The 27,512-nt window shown below is 42.6% G+C and overlaps 1 protein-coding gene across 1 annotated transcript in view; it reads left to right on the forward strand.

The window, feature by feature from the left end:
- Positions 1-27,512, forward strand: part of obe (activating signal cointegrator 1 complex subunit obelus) — a 565,443-nt gene that overhangs the window by 18,102 nt on the left and 519,829 nt on the right. Inside the window, exons 2-5 of the mRNA XM_069330748.1 lie at positions 2,313-2,362; positions 4,825-4,954; positions 16,201-16,312; positions 16,637-16,786. Coding sequence (XP_069186849.1) covers positions 2,341-2,362; positions 4,825-4,954; positions 16,201-16,312; positions 16,637-16,786 — 414 coding nt within the window. The 5' untranslated portion in view covers positions 2,313-2,340. The remainder of the gene's footprint in view (positions 1-2,312; positions 2,363-4,824; positions 4,955-16,200; positions 16,313-16,636; positions 16,787-27,512) is intronic.

Raw genomic sequence — 27,512 nt, forward strand, 5'->3', positions numbered from 1 at the left:
GGCGGCGGCGGATGGCTCCTCCCCCCTTTTTGGGGGTTCAGGGCTGGCGGGGAGGGCTTCTTCCCCTGCGCTTCGTCATGTCATCTTGGTGGGTGCGTTGGACGTGGTCGTTCCACCCCATCATTCTGGGGTTCCAGTATGCTCTATGCAGACACGGGCCTGGCGAATCTATGGTTCTTCTGGACTACTACAGCCTGCGTCTCCTGTTCGGCTTTTGTTGGGGCCAAGTGCCTGGATGGTACCTCTGGACCTCCAGGTCTCCTTTTGGCACATTCTTCTCCAGTTTTCCGGGACTGGCACAGTTGGTGGTGGGGCTTCATGCTTGCCACTTTTGTTTGCCTTCCCTATTTTGTAATTGGCACTTGGTGTATTTACACATCTTTACCGGATCTTGGTGCCCTGTCTGAGTCTGCCCTTGGATTCGGTGTCTGGCCTACCTCGACGACTGGCTGGTGTGGGCTCCCAGTCGGTTCGCTTGTCTGCTCGCCAGGGGTATGGTTCTTTCTAGATTGCTGGGTTTGGTTTCCTGGTGATCTGGAGGCCGTGCCTTCTGTTTCCGTCCCGGGTTCGGACCTGGCTGGGTCTTGTTTCGGGCTCTTGCGCCGCTCCTTGTCTTTCCCTCCAGAAGTGTTGCTGCGGCTGTGGTCCCGCCTTCGGCTGTTCATCAGGGGGTCCCGGGCTGCTCCATTATTTAAATATTCAAATATCATATTGATGTTTTTCGGTGGTGGAACAGATTATTTTTATTTCCAATACTGTATTTCAAATGGGACAATTCGTTTTGAAAGACGAGCATTTCACATGAAGAGCTCAGTGCCATAATGGATTACTGTATATTAGTTAATCGAGGTTCCACTGTACAGGGTACTACTCTTTCAGTTTTCTCACATCAATATGTGTTGTACGTCATTCATTTTGGTATCAAATTGTTCGCAATAGAATTCCCTACAGGCTTATATGCATATAAAGTCAAAACGTCTGGTGTGCCACCCTCAGCAAACCCGAAAATCCGCCATGCATTTTCCGTGAGTGAGCACACATCCGCACACCCACAACACCCACACTAAAATGTGTTTTCTCACTTCAATTTTCGTGTTACAGCATTCATTTTGGTATCAAATTGTTCGCAATAGAATTCTCTAAAGGGATATATGCATTTAAGGTAAAAAAGCCCGACGTGCCACTCTCAGCAAACCTGAAAATCGGCTGTGCGTTATCCATGAGCGTTACCTATTAATTTTCGTGTTACATCGTTCATTTTGGTATCAATTTGTTCACAATAGAATTTTCTAAAGGAATATATGTATATTAGATAAAAATAAACAGGCGCGCTACCCACAGCAAACAAGAAAGTCCGCTGAGCATTACCCAGTAGCGAGCGCCAGTCTGCCCACCTACAATAAAATGTGTATACTCTGTTCAGTTTTCTCAACTCAGTTTTCATGCTATGTCTTTCATTCTGATCTCAAATGGTTCACAATCTAAAGGCGAGCATTTTGAAACTAGTTTCGTAATGATCGGAAAACAAATAGTTTTAACAAATATTTTAATTGTGGATGTCGCAGACATCCACGTGGGACGAAAGTGTTAAGACTTTGGATTGAATTTCATCTACACCTGGGGCTTATGAGTCCTTTAATTTGCCAGTGTTCTTTTTTATTATGTTGCATGTTATGGGCATATCCCTAGATTCTGTTTTGTTAAAACAGAAAAGTTTCATAATATGTTTGTCCCAATCTCTTTAGTGTAGCCGTAGCATGCTCACTCTGTGCCTCATGACTGATATTGGCACAGGTTCGAGGTATGGGTAGAGTGAGAGAGTTGGTCTTTGATTCTTAACTGTTCATCCATGTTCAGCCAACAGTGACTGGGAACCTGCTTGTGAGCAGATTGGTAAATATTACACCAGGCATAGGCAATCGGAAGCCTGCTAATAGGAGGCAGAAGTAAACTGCTCCTGTACCCATCTATTTAAAAAAGAAAATTAGATGATAGGATGACACGGTATCGATAAATTGGCAAATCTCTTGTTTATTTTCAACATTAGTGACTTTGTTGCTACGGTACCAGTGAAATTATTTGTCGGTGAAACTCTAAAGGTTCTTGACACTACTTTATGATTAAAAATTGCACAAGATCTACAGAAGTGCATCCTTGAGTAATGGGGACCCCTTCTGTATTTTGTTCTATATATCTTGCAAAAAATGTCAACCATGCACAAATTTGCTGTGAATTTGTTGAAAATAGGATTCTGTTGAGATTTCACAAAATTTTATCCACTAATATATTGTTATTTGTTTATACCTTAACAGAATAAAAGCTTCCCAGAATCAGTACAGGATGGCACCACATGGTGGAAGAGGTGAGTAATCTAATTTTGCAACATGTTCATATTATATGATGATTTTAATTAATGAATAAATGATGAACGTATTGTGTAGTTTTGTGCTCGTCCTCTCAGTTGCTCCTCGGAGCTGAGGCACTGGTACCGCAGAGTCTCCCAATGGTACCAAGTCTGACATTTATGCAGTCTCTTGGAAATCAGAATCAGAATTTGGTTCACTCATTGGTGTGGGGATCAGAGATATTCAAAAGTGAGGTAGCTGCCCAGAAAGTCACAGGCACAACAAAAAAGAAAAAAATTGCTCTCAAGCAAGTATAACATTAATAAGAGAAGGGAAACAATAGTTGGCAAGGTGTAAATGCATAAGTGTATGTACTTGCAGGATGAGAGCTACACTTGTGGTGTCCCTTCTTCCCAGTACTTTTTGTCATATGACTTTGAAACTACTGATGGTTTTGGCCTCTTATCACCACCTCACATGTTCCAATTGTATGCCACTCTGTTTGCGAAAGTGAACTTTCTAATATTTCTTTAGCAGCTTTGTTTCCTTACTTTGAATGACTGCTTGTTCTTGAAGTTCTAGGTTTGAAGAATTCTTCAAAATTCTCAATCTTCAATTGAGATATTTTGAGATATATTGGCAGTGATATTAGCATGGATTGGTAGCTGAATGGCTACCCAAACTGCATTTTTGATTACACTGCTGTATTCTGCACCAAAAGTTGCCCTGGTATGCCAAATTTTACACCTCACTGGGCACTTGTCGTGATTTAACAAAGGGTCAAAGTTGGTAAATTTTTGTGGTTATTTACGCATTAACGGGACGAGAGCCCATTCAGTATGGACCTGTTATTTAAGAACCAAAGCAGATTGAGCTCTAATATTTTCCACATTTTCATTTGGGGTCTAGGGCTACTTTATAACAAAATTTCATTAGATTTAGAAAGGGTCGAGTGGGAGGCCGTTGGTGAATTCACATGGAATTCACACACCCAATTTGTAAGTTGTATGTGTGGCCTATTTTCTCCTATTCTACATTCCATAACATGTCATTTATTCACATTAAATTTCATCTGCCAAGTGTTCCTCCATACACTTATTTTGTCCAGGTCATCTTGAAGGGCATGACATTCATCTAAGTTTCATATCTGCCCTTAATAGCTTAGCATCATCAGCAAACATGTACATAAAATGCACAAAGAAATCACATTAATGTGATGTATCAATGAGAAAATCAGTAGGAGCCATAAGGAGGATTTGAATTTTGTGCTATCTTGTGTGTACGTTTTTCTCTGGGGTTATGCTGGTCTCATTTGGTGACATTCCTATTTTTCCTTCACTTTTGCTCAGGCTCATGGTGCTGCCATTGGAGAAGCTTCTGCCCTTTGCCCTTTGTTGTTTTGATGTGAATGCTGGTGGCTTGGTGCTAATGAGGATGTTTAGTGGTCCTGGTCTCTTCATGAGGGGGGGGGGGGGTTATGTTCTGGGAACAATGAATACTTCTTCCTGCTGTGTCTTTCGTCCTTTATTCATGGTACACAGATCGGTCCTTTCTTCTTTGCACCCTCACTGGGGGTTACCATGTGTCTGGGGCCTTTTTGGTTCCAACCCTGGTTCATGGACCCTGTGGTTCCCTTTACTGTTGGGCCTTCGGTGGGCCTTGTAGTGCTGTCTGTAGTATTGTTTTTACTGTGCCTGTTGCAGGTAATGGCAGCCTTTCAAAGTGTGCTCTGCTCTTTGTTCAGGATGGGCCTCCCTATGTAACCACTTGGGCTGGATGGCAGGGCAATGGTCTCGCTTCATGCAGGTCGGCATTCAATCCCCAACTGCCCAAGTGGTTGGGCACCATTCCTTTCCCTCGTCCCATTCCAAATCCTTATACTGGCCCCTTCCAAGTACTGTATAGTTGTAATAACTTGGCACTTTTCCCCTGATAATTCCCTCCCCTCCCTATGTCATTTTGGTGTTTGGGCACTTGTTACTGCTGCTTGGTGGTGGCTGCAGCTCTACTTTTCTCTAGGAGTGGTCTGTATGGCTCCTCCAGGTTTGTTTTAATATACCCTGGGGCCTCTGGTGTCGGGGGCCCCTCAGGATTTGGGACTCCTTAGTTCCCAGAACCGTTCCTGGGCCCCTACCTGTGTTTCCCGAACTTGCCTGTGTGCCAAGCAGCAAGTCTCAGGGCTCCCAGGCAATCATGATTCTTTCGTTGGGTGCCCTGCACATTTGTGTTTGGCATTTGTGTTCTGAGTTGTGCAACAGCAAGTGGGACCTTGAGCGGTTTACTGATATGGGTTTTGAATGGTTCATAAGTTGACTGAGTTTGTCTTGTAAATAAGCAAGTGTATATTGAGTGGTGTATAAGCTGATATATATTTTGAGCAAATCAAGTTATTAAAAATCAGGTGTGCCTTTGTAAAGATTGTATGCTGAACTTGTATAGTAATATGAATTTAATCTAATATAGTTTTATATTTGTGCAGTTCTAGGTCCTCCTCGTTTGACCTCATTCCTGCGCTTACATGCAAACATAAGTCGACATATTGGAGAGGAACAGTATGATTTAGCACAAGTCTTGGCAATTAAGCGGGAAGAACGACGCCAACGAATGAAGTAAGTCTTGAAGCAAATAAATATTATTTCATTGAGATAGTAATGTTTGTTAGACTTAGATACAATTCTTTTACAGTGGGGCCTCAACTAACGAATTTAATCCATTCCCAGAGACAGGTCGTAAGTCGAAAATTTGCAAGTCGAAACAAATTTTTCCCCATAAGAAATAATGTAACTTGAATTAATCTGTTCCACACCCCAAAAATATTAACTTGGAAATACATTTTATACCAAATAACTCATTTTGTACTAGCTACAATACAGTACTGTATGTATATCTTAACTTGAATGAGGACTCTTATTGGTGTATGGAAGATGGTGAGGAGGAGGAGGAGAGGTGGTAGTGTTTGGAAGGGGAGTCCACTTCCATTATAACATCAGGCAGTGATAGCTTTTCTGGGGTACTCTCTCCTCCTACGTTTTGCCTGCATACCACCAGGATCTGGTTGTGGCTCACTGCTTGTTTTCTCACTAAGAACCTGTCTAGCGACACTTGTTTTTTCCTATGTTGTAACATTTGTCTGAAGTGAGACATTACATAGTCATTAAAAAGGTTAACACAGTGGCCTGCTACAGCTTGCATCCCTCACTGTTGACACTTTTCAACAAAACTATGCAATTCTTCCCATACTGCACACATTTTCTTAATAAATGAGGAAGGGACATCCTCTGCTCTACATCAACAACCCTCATACCACTTTCATCTTTACGGATGATCTCTTGTTTTTCCTCTATGGTCATCCTCTCATGTGTTTTCTTAGGTTGAATCTTACCACTGACTTTCTTGGGACCCCATGGCATGATATAAAATACTGTAATTACATTTATATTAAAAAAACAAAAACGCACAAAAATAATGAAATTCTTTACAAGCACGATTGTCACTAAGCGGAGCGGCGCTGGTAAATTGAGGCGGGGTTGGCCATGCCACCAGGAACCAGGAGATCGGTCGCTCATACGCGTATCAACGAAGTTGCTAGTCAAGGCATGGGGTCGTGGGCTGGGTCGTGGTCGTGGGCATGGGGCAAGGCTGGCTCCTCCCAGCATAATCCTTTTGCTGTTATTACACTAATACACACATTATATATAAGTATCTACATTTGTGTTCACCATAACAATCCAGCTATTATCACAACCCTGGTTATTTATATCACAGTCAGGGGTCATCTGTAATATTGTCATCGCTAAATAATAGCAATGATATATTTATTTTGACATTTTTCGGTGATGCTGTGGTCACAAGCTGAACAGCAATGCTGTTCGCTCATGCTGCATGCGCCAGCCTTGGTTGCTCCAACAGTACGGTGCCTCTCACACCTGAGAATATTGCCCACGATTTTTAAAAAAAAGGTGTCTGTTTACAAGAGCCCTGAGGAAGCTAATGTGAACCCCGTGTAGCCGCGGGCCATTTGAATCGGGCCTGGCACCCTTGGGCGTATATATACGCCATGCGCACGGTGGGATATGTTACTCAGGGCGTATATATACGCCATGTGCAGTTTAAGCGTTAAGAGCTATAAAAAATACTTGAACTGAACTGTGGCGACGAAATCGAACAAAACATGCCTGGTGTTGTGTTCGATTTCCAGTAACATAAATTTCTCTCAAATATTTGATTTACATCAAATTATATATTTTTGGGTTACATATTTAGTTTAGCAACATTATTACGGTAATAAGAGCTATAAAAAATACTTTGGAACTGATTTATTAATTTTATTATTTCGAAGCCGTAGATCACTGAACTGTGGCGACGAAATCGAACAAAACAAACATAGTGTTGTGTGGACATGGATTAGACCTGTACACTCATGCTGGAGTTGTGCCGCCAATAACATGAATAATTTCTCAAATAGCAGATATCTATCATCTTACAGTATATATTTTTTTTTTTTAGTTTAGTTTAATTAAATTTATTTTTAATTAGAGGGAGCCGGTCGGCCGAGCGGACAGCACGCTGGACTGTGATCCTGTGGTCCCGGGTTCGATCCCGGGCGCCGGCGAGAAACAATGGGCAGAGTTTCTTTCACCCTATGCCCCTGTTACCTAGCAGTAAATAGGTACCTGGGTGTTAGTCAGCTGTCAGGGGCTGCTTCCTGGGGGTGGAGGCCTGGTCGAGGACCGGGCCGCGGGGACACTAAAAAGCCCCGAAATCCTCTCAAGATAATTAGAATAATAAATAGTTATTAAAACCCCAGTTTTAGAAATGATTTATTAATGTGAAACGTTCAAAGTCATGGGTCACTGAACTATGACGACACAGACGAAAGTGAGTGAACAGTACAGTACTGTACAGTATTCTCTTATCTGTCCACCCTCACTCATCTTGTTTCATCACAGAAAATGTATATAAGAAGATTTCAACACATTAGCTAGCTATTCACGCTTCAGCCTTTAAATTAATTTATAAAGATATGTGTGCCACAAATCGGTGAACGAAAATCATTCAAACTCAAGTTGTTCACTTGTGTGGACGACTCTGGCTGGTATTTGGTTAATATGCGTCACTTCTTGTGGACCATTCTGACTGGTGTTTGGTTCATATGGTTCACTTGTTGTGTGGTTAACTTGTGATCCAACTTGTCTTATGAAGGAATTATTAATTGTAATCTGTGATAGAATGAGACAGTTTTCCACCACTCTGTGAACACTGTCCCAACATCGTAAGCTTGTCGACCACTTGTGGTCCACTTGTGTGGTCCACTTGTGTGATCCAACTTGTCATATGAATGAATTATTATTTGTAATCTGTGATGGTATGAGAAAGTTTTCCACCACTCTGTGAACTCTGTGCCAACATCGTAACCTTGTGGACCACTTGTGCAGTCCACTTGTGTGATCGAACTTGTCATATGAAGGAATTAATAATTGTAATCTATGGGAAAGTTTTCCACCAGTCTGTGAACTCTGTCTCGAAGTCATAAGCAAATCCGAACATCCCCCGCTTCAGCGAATCGTTGTTGGTCGAACCGGGTGAGTAAATCCACCCTGAAAAGTGTGGGAACTAGCTGGAGATTCGTTGAATCGGGGTACGTTTAATCGAGGTTGTACTGTATATGTATGTATGTATGTATGTACAGGTATGTATGTATGTATGTTAAATATGACCGAAAAAATAAGATTAATATTTCTAACACAAATTTTCTCAATAGTTCTTATGTTTCTTTTACTGTTGCTGGTAATTGAAAAATCAATTCTCCAAAATTCATTTTTATTTCTAGTCTGACGCGACGCTTGAACGCGTTTCATAATAACTTATTGCATTTTCAAAGACTTTAGTTTACACACACAACTGTAACCTAAAAACACTAAACAGAGTTTTACTTATGCTAACACTAAACAGCTTATCCATCTTATATACTCGCACTTGGGTGAGGTGACATGGTGCAACAGTTTTGGATGAGGTGAACAAACTTTCGACAAATACAAGAGAGAACACGGAAACAATGGGTATTATTTGGATATATGAGAGCATAAGGATGGAAGTAACTGCAAAGGGCCTATTGGCCCACATACTTAGCGAACTACTTAAAATCTTCATAAGCATACTTCAATGAATCGCACTTTGCCGCATTCTTAGCAGGTACTTAGGAACCTTCGTAGCACATATACAGTACAACCTCGATTCAACGTACTATATGGGACCAACCCCAGTTCGTTGGAGCGTTGGATTCGTTGCAAGAGGTAACCTTCAGGAGGCATTTGTGCCAGTCTTTTTTTTTTTCTTGTACACAATAAAAATGCATTATCATATTGCATACTGTACCTATATATTACTTATCTACTAAAAAATACTGTAATTCATAAATTTACCTTACTGTTGAAGTTATGTCCATCTTGAAGTTTCATGAAGTTGTGAATGCTCAACATTAAATACGTATTGCAGTGCATTATGCCGTTAGCACTGTGTTGATTAAAAGTAGTTCTGCTGTATGTTGAGTACTACAATACAGTTTATGAAAACTATTGTACACTAAAATTACTGCAACTTTAATTTTAACACTGTGTACACACTTAAATTTAACACTTGTTCTAACTGTTCACGCTGCACATGATGTTTTTAGATGTTTGCATCAGCTTTGCTGGTGCTCGCTGCTGCTGTGGGTTCAGCTGCTTCTGAGCTGGTGCTGGCTGCTGATGTACCAGTGCTGGGTACAACTGTGCTTGTGCTGGGTACGGCTGTTGTACCAGTGCTGGGTACAACTGTGCTCGTGCTGAGTACGGCTGTTCTCGTGCTGGGTATGGCTGTTCTCGTGCTGGGTTCGGCTGTTCTCGTGCTTGGTACGGCTGTTCTCTTGCTGGGTACGGCTGTTCTCATGCTGGGTACGGCTGTTCTCGTGCTGGGTACGGCTGTTCTCGTGTTGGGTACGGCTGTTCTCGTGCTGGTTGATTTTCTGCTACTAGTTCTTGCAAAATATTGCTTCATTTTTAGCATTAATAAGGCACTATTAGTAAGCCCCTGAGACATTTTGTTTTATAACCAAAGAGCTGTAGTAAAAAAATGGTAAATTCCACGATTATTCTTCCACCAGCGGATAAATACTGTACGTCAATCGCAGACAAAGCTAAGGGCACTGGGTGCATACTGTACGAACGCAGACTAAGTCTATACGTACACCCTAAAGAAGGCTGGTGTTTAAGCCTGATCCTGTAACAAATTTCCCTTAACAATTCGATTTACATCAAATTATATATTTTTGGGTTATATATTTAGTTTAGCAACATTATTACGATAATAAGAGCTATAAAAAATACTTATTTTGGAACCGATTTATTAATTTTATTATTTCGAAGCCGTAGGTCACTGAACTGTGGCGATGAAATAGAACAAAACACTGCCTGGTGTTGTGTTCGATTTCTAGTAACATATATTTCTCTTAAATATTCAATTTACATCAAATTATATATTTTTGGGTTACATATTTAGTTTAGCAACATTATTACGGTAATAAGAGCTATAAAAAATACTTTGGAACTGATTTATTAATTTTATTATTTCGAAGCCGTAGATCGCTGAACTGTGGCGACGAAATCGAACACAACAAACATGGTGTTGTATGGACAGGGATTAGACCCGTCCACTCGTGACGGAGTTGCGCTGCCAATAACGTGAATAATTTCTCAAATAGGAGATATCTATCTTATTACAGTATATTTTTGGTTTTATTTAGTTTAGTTTAATTAGGATAATAAAGAGTTATTAAAACACCAGTTTTAGAAATTATTTATTAATGTGAAATGTTCAAAGCCATGGGTCACTGAACTATGACAACACAGATGAAAGTGAGTGAAACCTCACTGTAAAGTGAGATTTACTGTACAGTATTCCCTTATCTGTCCACCCTCACTCGTCTTGTTTCATCACAGAAAATGTATATAAGAAGATTTCAACATATTAGCTAGCTATTCACGCTTCAGCCTTTAAATTGATTTACAAAGATACGTGTGCCACAAATCGGTGAACGAAAATCATTGAAACTCAGTCGTTCACTTGTGTGGACGACTCTGGCTGGTGTTTGGTTAATATGCGTCACTTCTTGTGGACTATTCTGGCTGGTGTTTGGTTCATATGATTCACTTGTTGTGTGGTCCACTTGTGTGATCCAACTTGTCTTATGTAGGAATTTTTAATTGTAATCTGTGATAGAATGAAACAGTTTTCCACCACTCTGTGAACTCTGTCCCAACATCGTAAGCTTGTGGACCACTTGTGTGATCCACTTGTGTGGTCCATTTGTGTGGTCCATTTGTGTGATCCAACTTGTCATATGAAGGAATTATTAATTGTAATCTGTGATGGTATGGTAAAGTTTTTCTACCACTGTGAACTCTGTCCCAACATCGTAAGCTTGTGGACCACATGTGCGGTCCACTTGTGTGGTCCACTTGTATGATCGAACTTGTCATATGAAGGAATTAATAATTGTAATCTGTGATAGAATGTGAAAGTTTTCCACCAGTCTGTGAACTCTGTCTCGACGTCGTAAGCAAATCCGAACATCCCCCGCTTCGGCAAACCATTGTTCGTCGAACCGGGTGAGTAAATCCGGTCTGAAAAGTGTGCAAACTAGCCGGAGATTCGTTGAATCGGGGTACGTTGAATCGAGGTTGTACTGTACTAACAAAGTAATACATGGAGCTTCATGAATCTAGGTCCAGGCTGTCAAGTACATAGGGTACAAAGAGGTGGGAAAATGAGTAGAAGCCGGGAAAGGTGCTAATGAGATGGCAATCTTAATAGTCTTTATCAGTATCATGGCAACTGTACATGTAACTGGACAGAAACATTTCTACATATATTCCCTGATGTTCAAAGTGATTCCCAGTCATCTTGGTGAGAATTGCTGCTCCGGCAAGAGTTGTACTTAGGGTTTTTTGTTTGAGAGAGAGAGAGAGAGAGGAAAGAAAAAAGAAAGAAAGAAAGAAAGAAGAAAGAAAAAAGAAAGAAAGAAGAAAGGAAAATGAAAGAAAGAAAAAAGAAAGTGTAACACGGGTGGGGGTTTCTCTCTACTTTCTTCTCCACACCCGTCCGTAATCTTTATTCACTTACTCAAACCAAGGGACCCCAGAGCTATACTTGAGCTGACCCCACGCCACGTGGTCTTAAACCGTTTGACCGGCTTAAGATTCTACAGTACAACCCTTATGACGTGAAAATAGACTTCTAGCAAAACTCTAGAATCGCTCTGCGCTGCCACCACCAGACCATTACCACTGAGCAATAACCGAGGTCTGAATCGATCATGCTAATCAATAAACCTTGGGGCTTGATCCCCCCTAGTAATATATGGGAGGGATGAATTTTACGTTAAAGTGCTGAATTATTAAAATCAAAGGGATAATGAATTCTTACTTGGTGTTAGAATCTCCGGCCCAACTCAACTCGGCCTCGTGGGCACCACGTGGTCCGGGACTTGTAAATAATATTACATAAAATGGAAATTAATAAAAAGACAATTTACTACCTAAATAGTTTATTCAAAACTAAATAAAATCTGAAATCAAAGCACTTCCTGGCTGAACACTTCCTGGCTTAAAAAAAAGGCAATGAGATGACAACTTCCTACACTTAAAACCTTTAGCAACTATACCTTTATGTTTACCAGCGATGGGTGTACTTGTCTAGGGGAAGGTGGATAGAGGCCACCTCCCCGGGTCGCTCCTAGTTCCACACTCCTCTTCCCGAGTCGCTCTGTCCTACACAGAAGCAGGCTGGGTATTCCTATGCCTTGAGCTTACTACGTTTACACGTAGGGGTTTAAGTTCAACAACTAATCTCTGTTGTACTGAACGACCCAGATTGGTTAAATTCTTTTAACTGAAGTTAATTACGCAAGCATCTAGGGAAGAGCTATTTCCAATTACAAAATGGCTATTTGACCTTTGAGAAATACCAATAATATGGAGCTTTGGTGACACTGGTGACCTAAGGTCGCCCAAATGATTCCGCGGCTGAGACTAGTCCCACTAGTGACGTCACTGATGGTGACTTACTCATTATCCTGACAATTAGGATCCTCTCGATACTATAAACAGTAATACTATAAAGTTTGAATGAAGACTAATTTCTCTAAATTACTGAATAATGTGGAATAATTCATTGTACGAAACTGTGATACAAAGGCGCCAATTATTTCAACCGGCAATCCCCCCAAGGGATGCTCCCGTGGTCTCAGGTCCCTACACGTGGTTCCAACTTCCCACTCTCCCATGCGTAGATAGAACATTCTGGATCATTCCTACAACAACTAGTTTGTTACAACCCCCTGCACAAGCAACTTAGTAAACCTTGTTAATTTTACCTCGAAAAGTAACGAGGTTTAGTATCCCAAATCCTCAATAAACTCAAACTCATGCCACAAACAACTAACTAACCTAACTAAGAAAATTTGACAATCATCAGATTGTCCAACAACATCACAATAAACATGTTCAAATTCATCAATGTCTCGGCTGTCAACCGACAGCAATCCTCCAACATCAGGAAACATACATCCTACACTTACTGACATAGCTAAATAAAAATGTCCCTACTCTAACAGCAAAGACTAGCTATTAAAATCCCTTGACTCTTCACTAGCCAACCTCATGTGTCCCCTAGAGCCGGACACACCATGCTCAACATGAAACATAAAAATTTATATCTACAGACTGAACTTTGTCATCCGGGGGCGTACCACTGAATTCTACCAAGTTCACATCCGTGTACTATCCACTCCCCAATCAATGTCAACCTTGACATGCTAAGGAACACACCTAGTTTTTATTACATGTATCTAAAATATATAAAAAGAAATTCCTACTATACTATATCACAGGTTTCAGCTGACTGTACAGCCAAGTGTTCGCACTCACTGTATAGAGTCAATGTTTATATTGGTCCGCCTCTCTTGTGTCCAAACATTCTAAAAAAAATAGCACACAATATTTTCCATAACCGTTTATTCTGGGCCTAGACAATCACACAGGAGGCTTTGATTTTAATTACTGACCAATTTATAGAGTAGAATTTTCATATATCATTATACAGTACCAGAATAATTATTTTAAATCTGTTTTCCCACATTTATAAAGTATTGTGATTCTAAAACTGTTTTCAACATTTAAACAAAAGTGTCCAGATATTCTTTATACAGATGTTCAGAGCCAACTTTATCTTTTGTACCAAATGTTCATAATGAGTAATTAAAAAAAATTGATGCTGATGGACGCTGAATGTAGTCGCTGACGATGATGTTGTCGATCTTGCTTCTCCCATGCGCCGACGTCGATACCTGGTCCTCTTGTACTCCCATCCGGTACTCTTGAATGGCGACAGAGTGTAGTAGAGCGGAGTGCCAAGTGACAGCTGTAGAATACTATTACTTTGGCCATTGATCTGGCTCCCGACAGTCCACACGCCTTCATATTAATCACAGTTCACACGGCAGTCTTGATGTTAAATGTGACAGCGCAGATGACCACAGCAGAGGAGGACTGGATGTACCAATGGTGTCTCGTAACAGGAGTGGTGTCAGAGGGTCGTAGAGGCGGGTTGCTTGTTTGCAGAACAGGTGAATCCCGTCTTCCATCATTGCTCATGTCATTTCAGGCGTTTCTTGATGTCACCAGGTTACTAGGCCGTAAACACCAACTGTGTATACCCTTGTACCGCCGACTTTAAGCCAAAGGAGGCAATTTTGCGACCTTCTTTGGCGAATCCCGGAACTCTGTAGGGAGACCGTGCCTTCCACCTGTGACCGCCTTAGTTCCGCGTTCCTGTTGCTTCAGATGACGTAATCATTAATCTTCCGGCGAAACCCTTGAGCACTGTTACTTGCTTTCCATTTTCTTGACCTCTCCTCCAACACTGCTGGAATGGCTGCAGTCTTGATGACGCAGCAGGTGGGTAGTGGTGATAGCGAGACAGCTACCCCGGCGTTGTATGGCACCTCCGGTGACTGCTATATGTGGACAGCTCGCTCATCCGGCTGAGTGACTCTTGGACAGTCACTCATCCCCAAAGTAACTGATGTATGGGTTACTGGGTCTGGTGGGGGGAGGACTTTGTGTAACGTGCCTCCCCCCCTCGGTCTTTACAGACAAGGGTTCACGTGTGGCTGGAACAACTGGGTCGGTGTACCAGTCAGACCGGGAACAGACACACAACACAGCGGAAGCATAGATATACTCTGGGTTTGGTGGAGGTGGAACCCCAGGGCACGGTAAAAGCTGCTACCCGAGTTAAGTATAGTAATAGTTCACCTCATTGCCTCTACAGGAAAATCTAATGAATACTAAATTATACTAACCAAGGAAGTTACTTTACTGTATAGCGTGAGATCTCGTCACCATAGGGTGGCGAGACTGCACCTGACTACTGACGAGCGATGACAGAGGGTCATCCTCATCCCCTGACTCGTCGGTGAAGCCATGAGTCAGCACTGCTGAGTCAGGAACTAGACCTGCTGAAGGCAGTTCTAATTCCTCTCTAGCATGATATTGTTTCAATTTATTTACATGAATTGTCCTTTCCACCTGGTCCTCGAATATTCCTTTTATAACAAAATTAACCGGCCCCGCCCTTTTAACTACTCTATACGGCCCTCGCCACCTCGGAGCTAGTTTCCTGCTCTGATTGGTGGGCACAGCCTCATTCACTCTCAATACGAGGCTCCCTTCCTTCCTTCAAATCAAGAGGGCGCACTTTCTTGTCGTAAAAATGAGTATACCGATTCCGTGAAAAAAAAAGAAAGAAAAAGAAAGAAAGAAAAAACAAAGAAAAAACAAAGAAAGAAAGAAAAAAGAAAGAGAGAAAAAGAAAGAGAAAGAAAGAGAAAGAAAGAAAGAAAGAAAGAAAAATAGAAAGAAAGAAAGAAAGAAAGAAAGAAAGAAAGAAAGAAAGAGAGAGAGAAAGAAAGAAAAAAAGAGAAAGAAAGAAGGAAAGAGAGAGAAAGAAAGAAGGAAAGAGAGAAAGAAAGAAGGAAAGAGAGAAAGAAAGCGAGAAAGAGAGAAAGAAAGCGAGAAAGAGAGAAAGAAAGAAGGAAAGAAGGAAAGAGAGAAAGAAAGTAAGAAAGTATACATACATGGGAACAGCTATGTTTAACAGCCGGGTTGACCAGACCACAGTGTACTGACCCACACACCTGGTTCAATGCCAGGTAACACTGGTTACGTAGTTTTAAGCTTTTTTCTCGTGATTTATTTCAATCGACACTCGATCTATACATATTAGGGATATCTGAATTTGTTTAATTCCCAAGTTTTGAGTGCATAATGGTGAGTTTTCCAGTGTTTGAATTGTTCTTATTGAGAAGAGTACAATTTTGGCTTTGCGTGAATTTTCTGAACATGCATTAAAAGGTAAATTCATTTGGATTCTAATGTATATTATTAATGTACAGTATAGCGTGTGTAGGTGGGTTGTCTGGAGATGAATCCTTGCCGTCTCTATGAATTATGGATATGGAGCGTCGGATATATCTATATACAACACTTATGATATTAGGATTCAGACCAATAGTTTATTGTGCTGCAGTATTTGAATACAAGATAAATAGGTATCACTTCACCCAAGTAGTGCAGTTTCCTGTAAGACTATTCCCTTATTTAGGGGATTGTTCAATACTCAACTGATTCTTCTATTTTGAAAAAGTATTGCACTTTGTGAGCTGCTTTACAATGGTGCATAGCATTACTATTAAGTACTGTAGTAATGTTCTTATTCTAAAAGTTTTAATTAACACTCATTTTTATTTTCAAAAAAGAGAGCATGGAGTAACGTGGTCACGTATCAAGTGCGAAGTGGAGCGTTTGGGTAGAAACAGTGACATAAACCTTGATTGCTACCTGAGGGAAGTATGGGAAGTGGCTCGACAGGTGAGGCTCTTGTTTTTAGCATTACTGATAATGTATATTGAACTCCTTAAGCCTTGTGCCTATAGCAAGCCCTTCAATGTCGCATTAATGCATAGATAGATGAGCTAGCAGAAAATCATAGCATGTAGTAGTTTTCATTATTTGTTACATTGGTTTGGTTTATGCTGCAATCAAATTAGTTACATTTTAAATCAATGTTTAAAATGAGTGTAATAAAATAAGTTTAGCAAGTCTGGCTGAATGATGTTCTATTGATATTGAAAATTTAAATAATAATATTTTATATTAGAACTCATTAACAATAATGTAATTTATTGATGTTAGGTTGCTCCAGAGCTTGATACAAGGGACGAAGCTGCAACACTGCTCTTTGTTCTCTCGCACGACCACAATGTCCTCACTATCAAGCAGCGCCTGAAGCTACGTCAAATGTTTGGAGACGTTAAACCACTTCTGCTTGACAGGGCTCACAAGGTCAGTGTTTTGTTGTATCCTTTGCCACCTTGATATCACATGTTAGCTCATCTTTGTATCTACTACATTCAGTTATTCATTATCCCATTTCCTGCTTTCATGGAGAAGGGTGTGTCTATCATAGTACAGTACTCTTGCAGAATTCTAATGTGCAGAATGTCAAGTTGTTCTGATTGGCACTTACCTGTACAGTGCAAGCAGAAAGAATCTTGCTTTATGGAGCCTATAAGTGGACTAGCTCAAAAAATACAGTATATGAAAATAGAAGAGTTGGTGTATTACGCTCGAATGAATGAAAATTCATTCGAATTGGGAAAGGGAATGTAGATGAAAAAAGGGAGTTTGATAATTTAGGGAATGTCTCTTGAGAAGGGGATGGGTTGTTTTGTTATGGCCAAGAGTGATAATGTGGGACATGGCATTGGTGAGCATTCACCAGGATGATGCAAATGGAATGTTAAATTATAATAATAATTCATTGTGTCGGGGGACAGTTAACCAGTTTGTATGTACAGTACATGTTAGGATTATATCGAGGTCCTCCTGAGGGATGAATTACTGACCCTTCCCAGGATGCATCCCTACAACAAGCTGACTGACATCCGGTACCTATCTACTGCTAGGTAAACAGTAGCTGCATAAGGTGATAGAAAATCCACCCAACCATTTCTGTCCTGCCCAAGATTTGAACCAGAAATTATCAATTGTGAGTCGAGAACAAATCCAACTGTATTACTGGGACTCCTTAACCCTTAAACTGCGCAACACATCATACGACATGGTGAGTAACTGCCACGGAATTGCACACCACATCATATGTGTAGGGGTACCGTGCAGGATTTAAAAGTCCGGCGGCTACACGGGGTTCACATCAGCTTCCTCAGGGCTCTTGTAAACAGATGCCATTAAAAAAAATTGTGGGCAACATTTCTGGGTGTGAGAGCCTCAGTTACTGAGTGAGCAACCAAGGCTGGTACACACAGCATGAGCTAACAGCACTGCTGTTCAGCTTGTGACCACAGCATCGCCTAAAAATGTCCAAATATTTATGTAACTGGTATTATTAGTGATGATAGTATTACAGAAGACCCCTGACCGTGATAAAAATGACCAGGATTCTGATAATAGCAGGATTGTTGTGATAATTAGCACTGTGCTGTATGGTGGGAGGAGTATTGCTGAGGGAGGGAGAGAGATAGCGTCGTCTGCTTACTCTGTGTGGTCACCTGTTACTGTCTGCACTCACCATAACAGCTCAGTGGTTCTCTATGGTGAGCACAAATGTAGATACTTATATATAACGTGTATATTAGTGTAATAACAGCAAAAGGATTATGTTGGGAGGAGCCATTTGGGTGACGGAGATGGCGTCGTCTACATGACTTGTTTAGCTGTGTAGAGGGTGGCCACTATGCTCTTTGGGAACCATACCAGCTTAGTTGTGCAGTTATGGTGAATAAAACATGTAGGTACTTATATATAATGTGTGTGTATATAGTGTAATAACACCACAAACAGTATTGTTGATGGAGTAATGTTAATGCATCTGGCCTTGAACCAGTGAGGGAGCAGCCGCCAGCTGTGTGTGTAGCGACGTCTCTTATTCCCTGAACTCACCATACCAGCTTAGTTGTACAGTTATGGGTGAACAAAGCATGGAGATACTTATATGTAACATCTGTAAATAGTGAAGAAAAACAAAAACAGTATGGTGGGAGGAGAATGTAGGTGATTGAGGTGTTGTTGAGGGAAGGAGTGGTGGTGAGTGGCTGGCTGGTGTGTGGTGGCCACTCCTCGTTGCTTTTTGCCTCCCAATACCAACTTAGTGGTTCGTTATGGTGAACAAAACATGTAGATACTTATATATAACCTGTGTATATAGTGTAATAACAGCAAAGCTGTTTGTTTATTGTTTTATGAACATAATTGAATCACTAATATGCACACCATACTTTTGAGTATAGCGATGGGTCACACATTTTATTATATAAATATATCACACTACACACTATTGAATAATATTACTGCAAAAAAAATAAGAACAAATCAATCAGAGACATTGAAATAATTAGGTAATAATATCTTTGTGGCAACTCCCGCCTGACAGCTCGGGCGGAACAGACCTCTCTCTCCGACGCTTGCTCTGTCAACGCCTCTTTTCTAGGGAAGCCCCCTTTGGCTCCCCAGAGCTTATCCAGGCTGATATGAAACTATTAGACTTTGGCATCAGTCAGTGTGAATGGAGTTCTGAGGTCTACCGGGGACCACGAGCCAGAACCTGGTCCCCTCAGAGAGGTGCAAGGAGCAATGGCCCACAGAATTGCACATGTGATTTGGAGCATTATGTCTGCCACTGACCGGGTCAAGCACCCAGAAAGGTAAGCATCCCAATACAAACCCTTATTCTGGTTGAAACTGCAGTATAACCTCGATTCAGTGTACCCCGATTCAACGAATCTCTGGCTAGTTCGCACACTTATCAGGCCGGATTTACTCACCCGGTTCGACAAACAATGGTTCGCCGAAGTGGGGGATGTTCAGATTTGCTTACGACGTCGAGACAGAGTTCACAAACTGGTGGAAAACTTTCCCATTCTATCACAGATTACAGTGATTAATTCCTTCATATGACAAGTTCGATCACAGAAGTGGACCACACAAGTGGACCACACAAGTGGTCCACAAGTGGTTCACAAGCTTATGATGATGGGACAGAGTTCACAGTGGTAGAAAACCTTACCATACCATCACAGATTACAATTAATAATTCCTTCATATGACAAATTGGACCACACAAGTGGACCACAAGCTTACGATGTTGGGACAGAGTTCACAGAGTGGTGGAAAACTCTCATTCTATCACAGATTACTATTAATAATTCCTTCATAAGATAAGTTTGATCACACAAGTGGACCACACAACAAGTGAACCAAACACCAGCCAAAATGGTCCATACAAGAAATGCTGCATATTAACCAAACACCAGCCAGAGTCATCCACACAAGTGAATGACTGAGTTTCAATGATTTTCGTTCACCGATTTGTGGCACACGTATCTTTGTAAATTAATTTAAAGGCTGAAGCGTGAATAGCTAGCTAATATGTTGAAATCTTCTTATATACATTTTCTGTGATGAAACAAGATGAGTGAGGGTGGACAGATAATAGAATACTGTACAGTACTGTACTGTTCACTCACTTTCGTCTGTGTCGTCATAGTTCAGTGACCCATGACTTTGAACGTTTCACATTAATAAATCATTTCTAAAACTGGGGTTTTAATAACTCTTTATTATCCTAATTAAACTAAATAAAACCAAAAATATACTGTAATATGATAGATATCTGCTATTTGAGAAATTATTCACGTTATTGGCGGCACAACTCCAGCACGAGTGGACAGGTCTAATCCATGTCCACACAACACCATGCTTGTTGTGTTCGATTTCGTCACAACAGTTCAGTGATCTACGGCTTCAAAATAATAAAATTAATAAATCAGTTCCAAAGTAAGTATTTTTTATAGCTCTTATTACCGTAATAATGTTGCTAAACTAAATATGTAACCCAAAATATATAATTTGATGTAAATCGAATATTTGAGAGAAATTTGTTACTGGAAATCAAATACAACACCAGGTGTGTTTTGTTCGATTTCGTCGCCACAGTTCAGTGACCTACGGCTTCGAAATAATAAAATCAATAAATCGGTTCCAAAATAAGTATTTTTTATAGCTTTTATTATCATAATAATAAGAGCTATCGCAGCTTTGTCTGCGATTGACATACGGTATTTATCCGCCGGTGGAAGAATAATCGTGGAATTTACCATTTTTTTACTACAGATCTTTGGTTATAAAAAAAAGGTCTCAGGGGCTTAGTAATAGTGCCTTATTAAGATAAAAAATGAAGCAATATTTTGCAAAAACTAGTAGCAGAAAATCAACCAGCACGAGAACAGCCGTACCCAGCACGAGCACAGCCGTACCCAGCACGAGAACAGCCGTACCCAGCACGAGAACAGCCGTACCCAGCACGAGAACAGCCATACCCAGCACGAGCACAGCCGTACCCAGCACGAGAACAGCCGTACCCAGCACGAGAACAGCCGTACCCAGCACAAGAACAGCCGTACCCAGCACGAGAACAGCCGTACCCAGCACGAGAACAGCCGTACCCAGCACGAGAACAGCCGTACCCAGCACGAGAACAGCCGTACCCAGCACGAGAACAACCGTACCCAGCAAGAGAACAGCCATACCAAGTACGAGAACAGCCGTACACAGCACGAGAACAGCCGTACACAGCACGAGAACAGCCGTACACAGCACGAGAACAGCCGTACCCAGCACTGGTACAACAGTCGTATCCATCACGAGCACAGTTGTACCCAGCACTGGTACAACAGCAGCCAGCACCAGCTCAGAAGCAGCTGAACCCACAGCAGCAGCGAGCACCAGCAAAGCTGATGCAAACATCTAAATACATCGTGTGCGGCGTGAACAGTTAGAACAAGTGTTAAATTTAAGTGTGTACACAGTATTAAAATTAAAATTAAAGTTGCAGTAATTTTTGTGTACAATAGTTTTCATAAACTGTATTGTAATACTCAACATACAGCAAAACTACTTTTTATCAACACAGTGCTGACGTCATAATGCACTACAGCATGTATTTACTGTAGAGCATTCACAACTTCTTGAAACTTCAAGATGGACATAACTCCAACAGTAAGGTAAATTTATGAATTACAGTATTTTTTAGTAGAGAAGTAATATATAGGTACAGTACAACCGTGGACATCAACGGGCTGTGGTGGGTATGTGGGCCTGTGGGCCGCTCCACGCAACAGCCTGGTGGACCAAACTCTCACAAGTCAAGCCTGGCCTCGGGCCGGGCTTGGGGAGTAGAAGAACTCCCAGTACCCCATCAACCAGGTACCAGGTATCAACCAGTATGTAATATGATAATGCATTTTTATTGTGTACAAGAAAAAAAAAAAGACACTGACACAAACGCCTCTTGAAGGTCACCTCTTGCAACGAATCCAACGCTCCAACGAACTGGGGTTGGTCCCATATAGTACGTTGAATCGAGGTTGTACTGTACTACTAAAAAGTCAAACGAGTGGACAGAACTTCCCCCCCAAAAAAACATGCAAACAAGCATGATGTCACCACATTGCCGCACCACCATCTGCACAGCTTCCCCCTCTCTGGGAGGGGAAATGGGGAGTCCCAGACCACTCGTGCCGGTGATCCACACCTCCAGTTCTCAACTGATGTGTTTGAGGCTTTGTTGTGTGACTCCCGCTACTGTTTCTTGTCTCAGTGCTGTGCCTTGTGTCTAGTGCTGTCTTCAGGGTGGTGCATGAGCTGGGAGTAATCTTCACTGGTACTTGAGCTGCATTCGTTTAGGGTTCCCTTCCCTAAGTGTCCTGTAAGTACTGCCCTTGGGGCTTGGGGTTATCTTCCACAAGTCACTTTGGGTCCATCTCTGTTGGTCCTTTACTGCTCGGTAATTGAGAGTCCTGAGTGTGCTGGGGAGGTTTTCCTCCCTTGTTTACCTTAGGTAAGGGGTAGTTCACACTGGTAGGGACACAGGGTACTGCACAGCTAGTTATCACCTATTACAGCTGCCGGCTCTGTTCCACCTGGGTACGTTGTGCTCTCGCAGGGTTTTTCTTTTGTTTTGCTTTCCTGCCTGGTGGGAGGGTCTGCCTTTTGGTTTGTTGCCCCCTGTCTGACTTAGGTTTTATATATCTGTGTTTCTGGGTGGTACCCTTTGCTAGGTCCCCGTGAGTGGACACGTCGCAGGGGTTCAGTTTTTAGCAGTTTTGATTGGTAGACTTGGGCGCCAGTTCGCAGTACCCTGCCTGGACTTACCCTTAGTAATACTAGTCTAAGGGCCCTTGGAAAACCCCGCGGGAGCGCAAGGGATCCCGTGGATGTAATCCCTGGGTCCTATCTCGCCTTATGCAAGTTTGAGGGTTGCTCTGTCCCCCTTGTCTCAGGGTGACTCTCACTGTTTTTGCCTCCATCATGCTGCCTGTTGGGTCGGTGACACCTTTGACCCAGAGTCCTGTGAGAATTGTTGCTTGTTTGTGACTCAGTTCACCCAGTTCACTTATCACTTTATACAGGTGCAGGTGGCTCAGGCATTGCATGCTAGATTTAGGTTGCTGCAAAGCACTTTGTTGATTGCTACCCCGGAAGTCCTGAGGCGGCCCCATTTTGCCTATGGGGACCCGGATTTGGGGGTGTTGGTTGCTTCGATCTTGGTTCAGTCCGCACTCCCTTGTTCTTCCCCTGCTGTGGTTCATTCTGGGCACCACCCCCCCCTCCCCTACTTACTCTGCTTCCCGCTCCGAAGCATCAGAGGGCTTTGGGGTCGGGGCAGGGTTTAGACAGTTTTGAGACTCGGGCAATTTCAAGAGGGTCAGCCATCGCCAAGGCTGGAAGAACTGACTTGAATGCCTTCATCGCCCCTCTTCGTTGGGGGGGGGGGGGGAAGGGCACGGAGGCATTCGAATCAGTTCTTCCAGCCGTGGCTGACAGGGGTTTGACCAGTGGGCCCCCCTTCTTTCCTGCCTTTCCGGCTGCCTCGGCTTTTTCTTGTGAGGCTGGGGCTTTGGAGGACGACTCGGCCCCGGGTCCTGGTATAGAGGTTCCCGGAGTTGGGGAGGGGCTGACTTGGGGGCCTTGGGCTACATTGAACCCCGCCTGGGTTTTCCTACCATTCGAGCCGGGCTTACTGTTACAAGGAGTCGGGGTTTTCTTTTCCCCCCTCTGCGTACGAGTTGGATTTGGCGTCGGGTTCTCCCTGGGGCTCAGTTCCGTGTCCCTTTGGGTCCGTTGGTTCCATCCTTCCAGAGGTTTTCGGCTTCCAGCGTCTCGCCAACTGAGGTGTGGGCGGCCATTGCAGCTTACCTCCTGTGCGACCCGGATTATGCTTCTATAATGTATCCTTCTTCATTCAGGTTTGGGTCTTTGTCTCTAAACTGGATTCTTTATGAGGTTCTGGAGTCATCCTGACTAGCAGACTGCCCTGTGTTGTCATTGGATGCTTTGAGTACTTTCTGTCGTACCCGCATGCTTGAGTGGCAAAGGCATTGACGGTGGTTCAGGTTTACCTGGGGGGCGAATTTGAGCACCTCAATGCATGTTTGTTTGCCCCTGCCCTTCAGCGGGATGTTGGCGTGATTCTGCTTCCTGTGCAGGTTCCCTCCCTTTCGGCTGCACTAGTGGCTGAGGACTTGCGCGCTCGTGACCTGCTGGCTTCGGTCTTGCGGTTCTTTTCTTTCCTGGAGCTGTCTTTGGATTGGTTTGAGGAGGATGTGGAGGCGCTTGGGGTTGTTCTTGGGTCTGGTGCCTTGGTCTCGGCGGTGCGTGCGTCATCTGCACTGCTGAAGCTGTTTATGCCGATCCTGTGGGATGCGGTGCATCCTCCTTCCTGGAGCTGTCTTTGGATTGGCTTGAGGAGGATGTGGAGGCGCTTGGGGTTGTTCTTGGGTCTGGTGCTTTGGTCTCGGCGGTGCGTGCGTCATCTGCACTGCTGAAGCTGTTTATGCCGATCCTGTGGGATGCGATGCACAAAATGGAGAACATACTTGATAACCTAGCAAACCCAGCTCCAGATATTATCTTCCTTGGAGATTTCAATTTACCGAGTCTAAGATGGAGAATGACAAACACAAATATCATAGCAGGGAATGACCCGGGAAATAACCAACCACAGGTTAGAGAACTTTTGAGATTCTGTGACAAATTCTCGCTCAATCAACAGATTAGAGAACCAACTGGGAATGAAAACACACTAGACTTGTTATTCACAAACAATGATGAACTAATCAGAGACATTACAATCTCAGAGACTTCATACTCAGACCATAAGCTCATTGAAGTGTGAACTAGCATAAATAACGGTAGTAGGTCTAAGAGACCCAACAAGCGAGAAGGAATATTCAATCAATTCAATTTCAACAATAAGAGGATCGACTGGGAAAAAATAAATGTAGACCTTGCAACCATTCAATGGGAGACGGTCTTAAGCGACAAAACTCCCACACAAGGAATAGCTCAACTGACAGCTGAAGCTTACAAGGTCTACTTGAAGCACGTGCCTGTGAGGAGGGGCAGAACGAGGACCACTCTAGAAAGAGAACGCAGATGACTGTACAGGAAAAGGAAAAAAATATCGGAAATGTTTCGGCAGACACAACTATCACAAGCAAGGAAAATAAGCCTAAGCAGGGAGATCAAAGAAATAGAACAAACGTTGAAGCGATCATATGAGTCTGAGGAAATGGAATTGGAACAGAAAGCGATACAAGAGATAAAGAAAAATCCGAAATATTTTTTCACATATGCAAAATCAAAATAAAAAACCTCGGCCAGTATTGGACCGTTAATTACAAATGAAGGTACGTACACAGAGGATAACAAAGAGATTAGTGAAATTCTAAGAAGCCAGTATGAGGCTATGTTTAGCACATCAATAAACAACATGAAAGTTGATGACCCAGACAGCTTCTTTATGAATGACATTCAAGCTGCAGATAATATAATGGATATTACCACAAACTCGGAAGACTTTGAAAGAGAAATTGACAATATGCCTATGCACTCAGCTCCTGGGCCCGACTCATGGAATTCAATATTCATAAAGAAATGTAAAGTACCAGTGGCGAGAGCATGCAGCGTAATATGGAGAAAGAGCCTGGATACAGGGGAGTTAAATCTGCAGATATAGCTCCACTGCACAAGGAGGGGGGTGGGGAGTAAAGCCTTGGCAAAAAATTATAGGCCAGTTGCACTAACATCACACATAATAAAAGTGTTTGAAAGAGTGATTAGGAATCAAATTTCTAGTTTTATGGAAAACAATGAGTTGCTCAACCCAGGACAACATGGATTTAGAGCGGGAATATCCTGTCTGTCACAGTTACTCAACCACTATGACAAAATCACAGAAGCTCTAGAAGAAAAGCAAAATGCAGATGTTGTATACACAGACTTTGCAAAGGCGTTCGACAAATGTGACCATGGGGTGATAGCTCACAAAATGAGGTCAATGGGAATAACTGGAAAAGTAGGACGCTGGATACTCAATTTCCTGTCGAACAGAACACAAAGAGTAACAGTCAATCAAATAAAATCGAGTCCAAGCAATGTTAAAAGCTCTGTACCTCAAGGTACAGTCCTTGCACCACTGCTGTTCCTTATTCTCATATCAGATATAGACAAAAATACACGTCACAGCTTCGTGTCATCCTTCGCAGATGACACAAAATTCAGCATGAAAATTACCTCTACTGAAGACATTGAAAAATTACAAGCAGATGTCAACAAAGTTTTCGATTGGGCAGCAGAAAATAACATGATGTTTAACAGTGATAAATTTCAGGTACTCAGGTACGGCAAAAATGAGGATCTGAAACATAATACAGGGTACAAAACACAATCGAATCTTCCCATAGTAGAAAAACAGCATGTCAAGGATTTGGGAATAATGATGTACGACGATCTAACGTTTAGGGAGCATAACCAAGCAAATATTGCGTCAGCCAGAAAAATGATTGGATGGATTGCGAGAACTTTCAAATCCAGGGATCCCACCACAATGGTTGTACTCTTCAAGTCACTTGTGTTGTCCCGTCTCGAGTACTGCTCAGTACTTACTTTCCCCCTTCAGAGCAGGAGAGATTGCTGAAGTAGAGGGAATACAGAGAACATATACGGCACGTATAGACGAGATAAAACACCTAAATTATTGGGATCGTCTCAAAGCTCTCCAAATGTACTCTCTAGAAAGGAGACGAAAGAGATACCAAATAATATACACATGGAAAATACTGGAGGGCCAGGTCCCAAATCTACACAGTAAAATAACAACATACTGGAGTGAACGATATGGAAGAAAATGCAAGATTGAACCAGTGAAGAGCAGAGGTGCCGTAGGCACAATCAGAGAACACTGTATAAACATCAGAGGTCCACGGTTGTTCAACGTCCTTCCAGCAACTATAAGAAATATTGCCGGAACAACCGTGGACATCTTCAAGAGAAAACTGGACTGTTTTCTAAGAGAAGTTCCAGATCAGCCGGGCTGTGGTGGGTATGTGGGCCTGCGGGCCGCTCCAAGCAACAGCCTGGTAGACCAAACTCTCACAAGTCGAGCCTGGCCTCAGGCCGGGCTTGGGGAGTAAAAGAACTCCCAGAACCCCATCAAGCAGGTATCAAGCAGGGCCAGGTACGACGTTGGCGTCGAGGCCGGATGCGACGGACGCGACGGAGATTACCTTAGGGTAGGAGGCAGTGTTGCACTGGTAAGGGGCGCAGGGTACTGTGCAGCTTGTTGTCACCTATCACAGCGGCCGGCTCTGTTCCTTGGGGTACGTTGTCCTCTTGCGGGGTTTTGTTTTTCTTTTTGTTTTTTCCTTGGTAGGGGGTTCTGCCCTACTTGCTACTGGTGTTTGGCCTCCTCCTGGTTCTTGGTGGTGCTTCCTGCTTGGTCCCCGTGAGTGTACACATCCCTGGGGTTCAACTGTTGACAGTTTGTTTGGTAGTTTTGGGCGCTGGTTAGCATTACCCTGCCTGGACTTACCTGAGCGCAAGTCCTCTTATAGTAAATGCTCAGGACCCTGGGAATCCCCTAGGGGACGCATGGGTCCGATGGATGCGACCCCGGAGTCCCCCCTCGCTTCATGCAAGTTTGAGGGTTGTT

The sequence above is a fragment of the Procambarus clarkii genome, chromosome 24, assembly GCF_040958095.1.
Source record: "Procambarus clarkii isolate CNS0578487 chromosome 24, FALCON_Pclarkii_2.0, whole genome shotgun sequence".
NCBI lineage: Eukaryota > Metazoa > Arthropoda > Malacostraca > Decapoda > Cambaridae > Procambarus > Procambarus clarkii.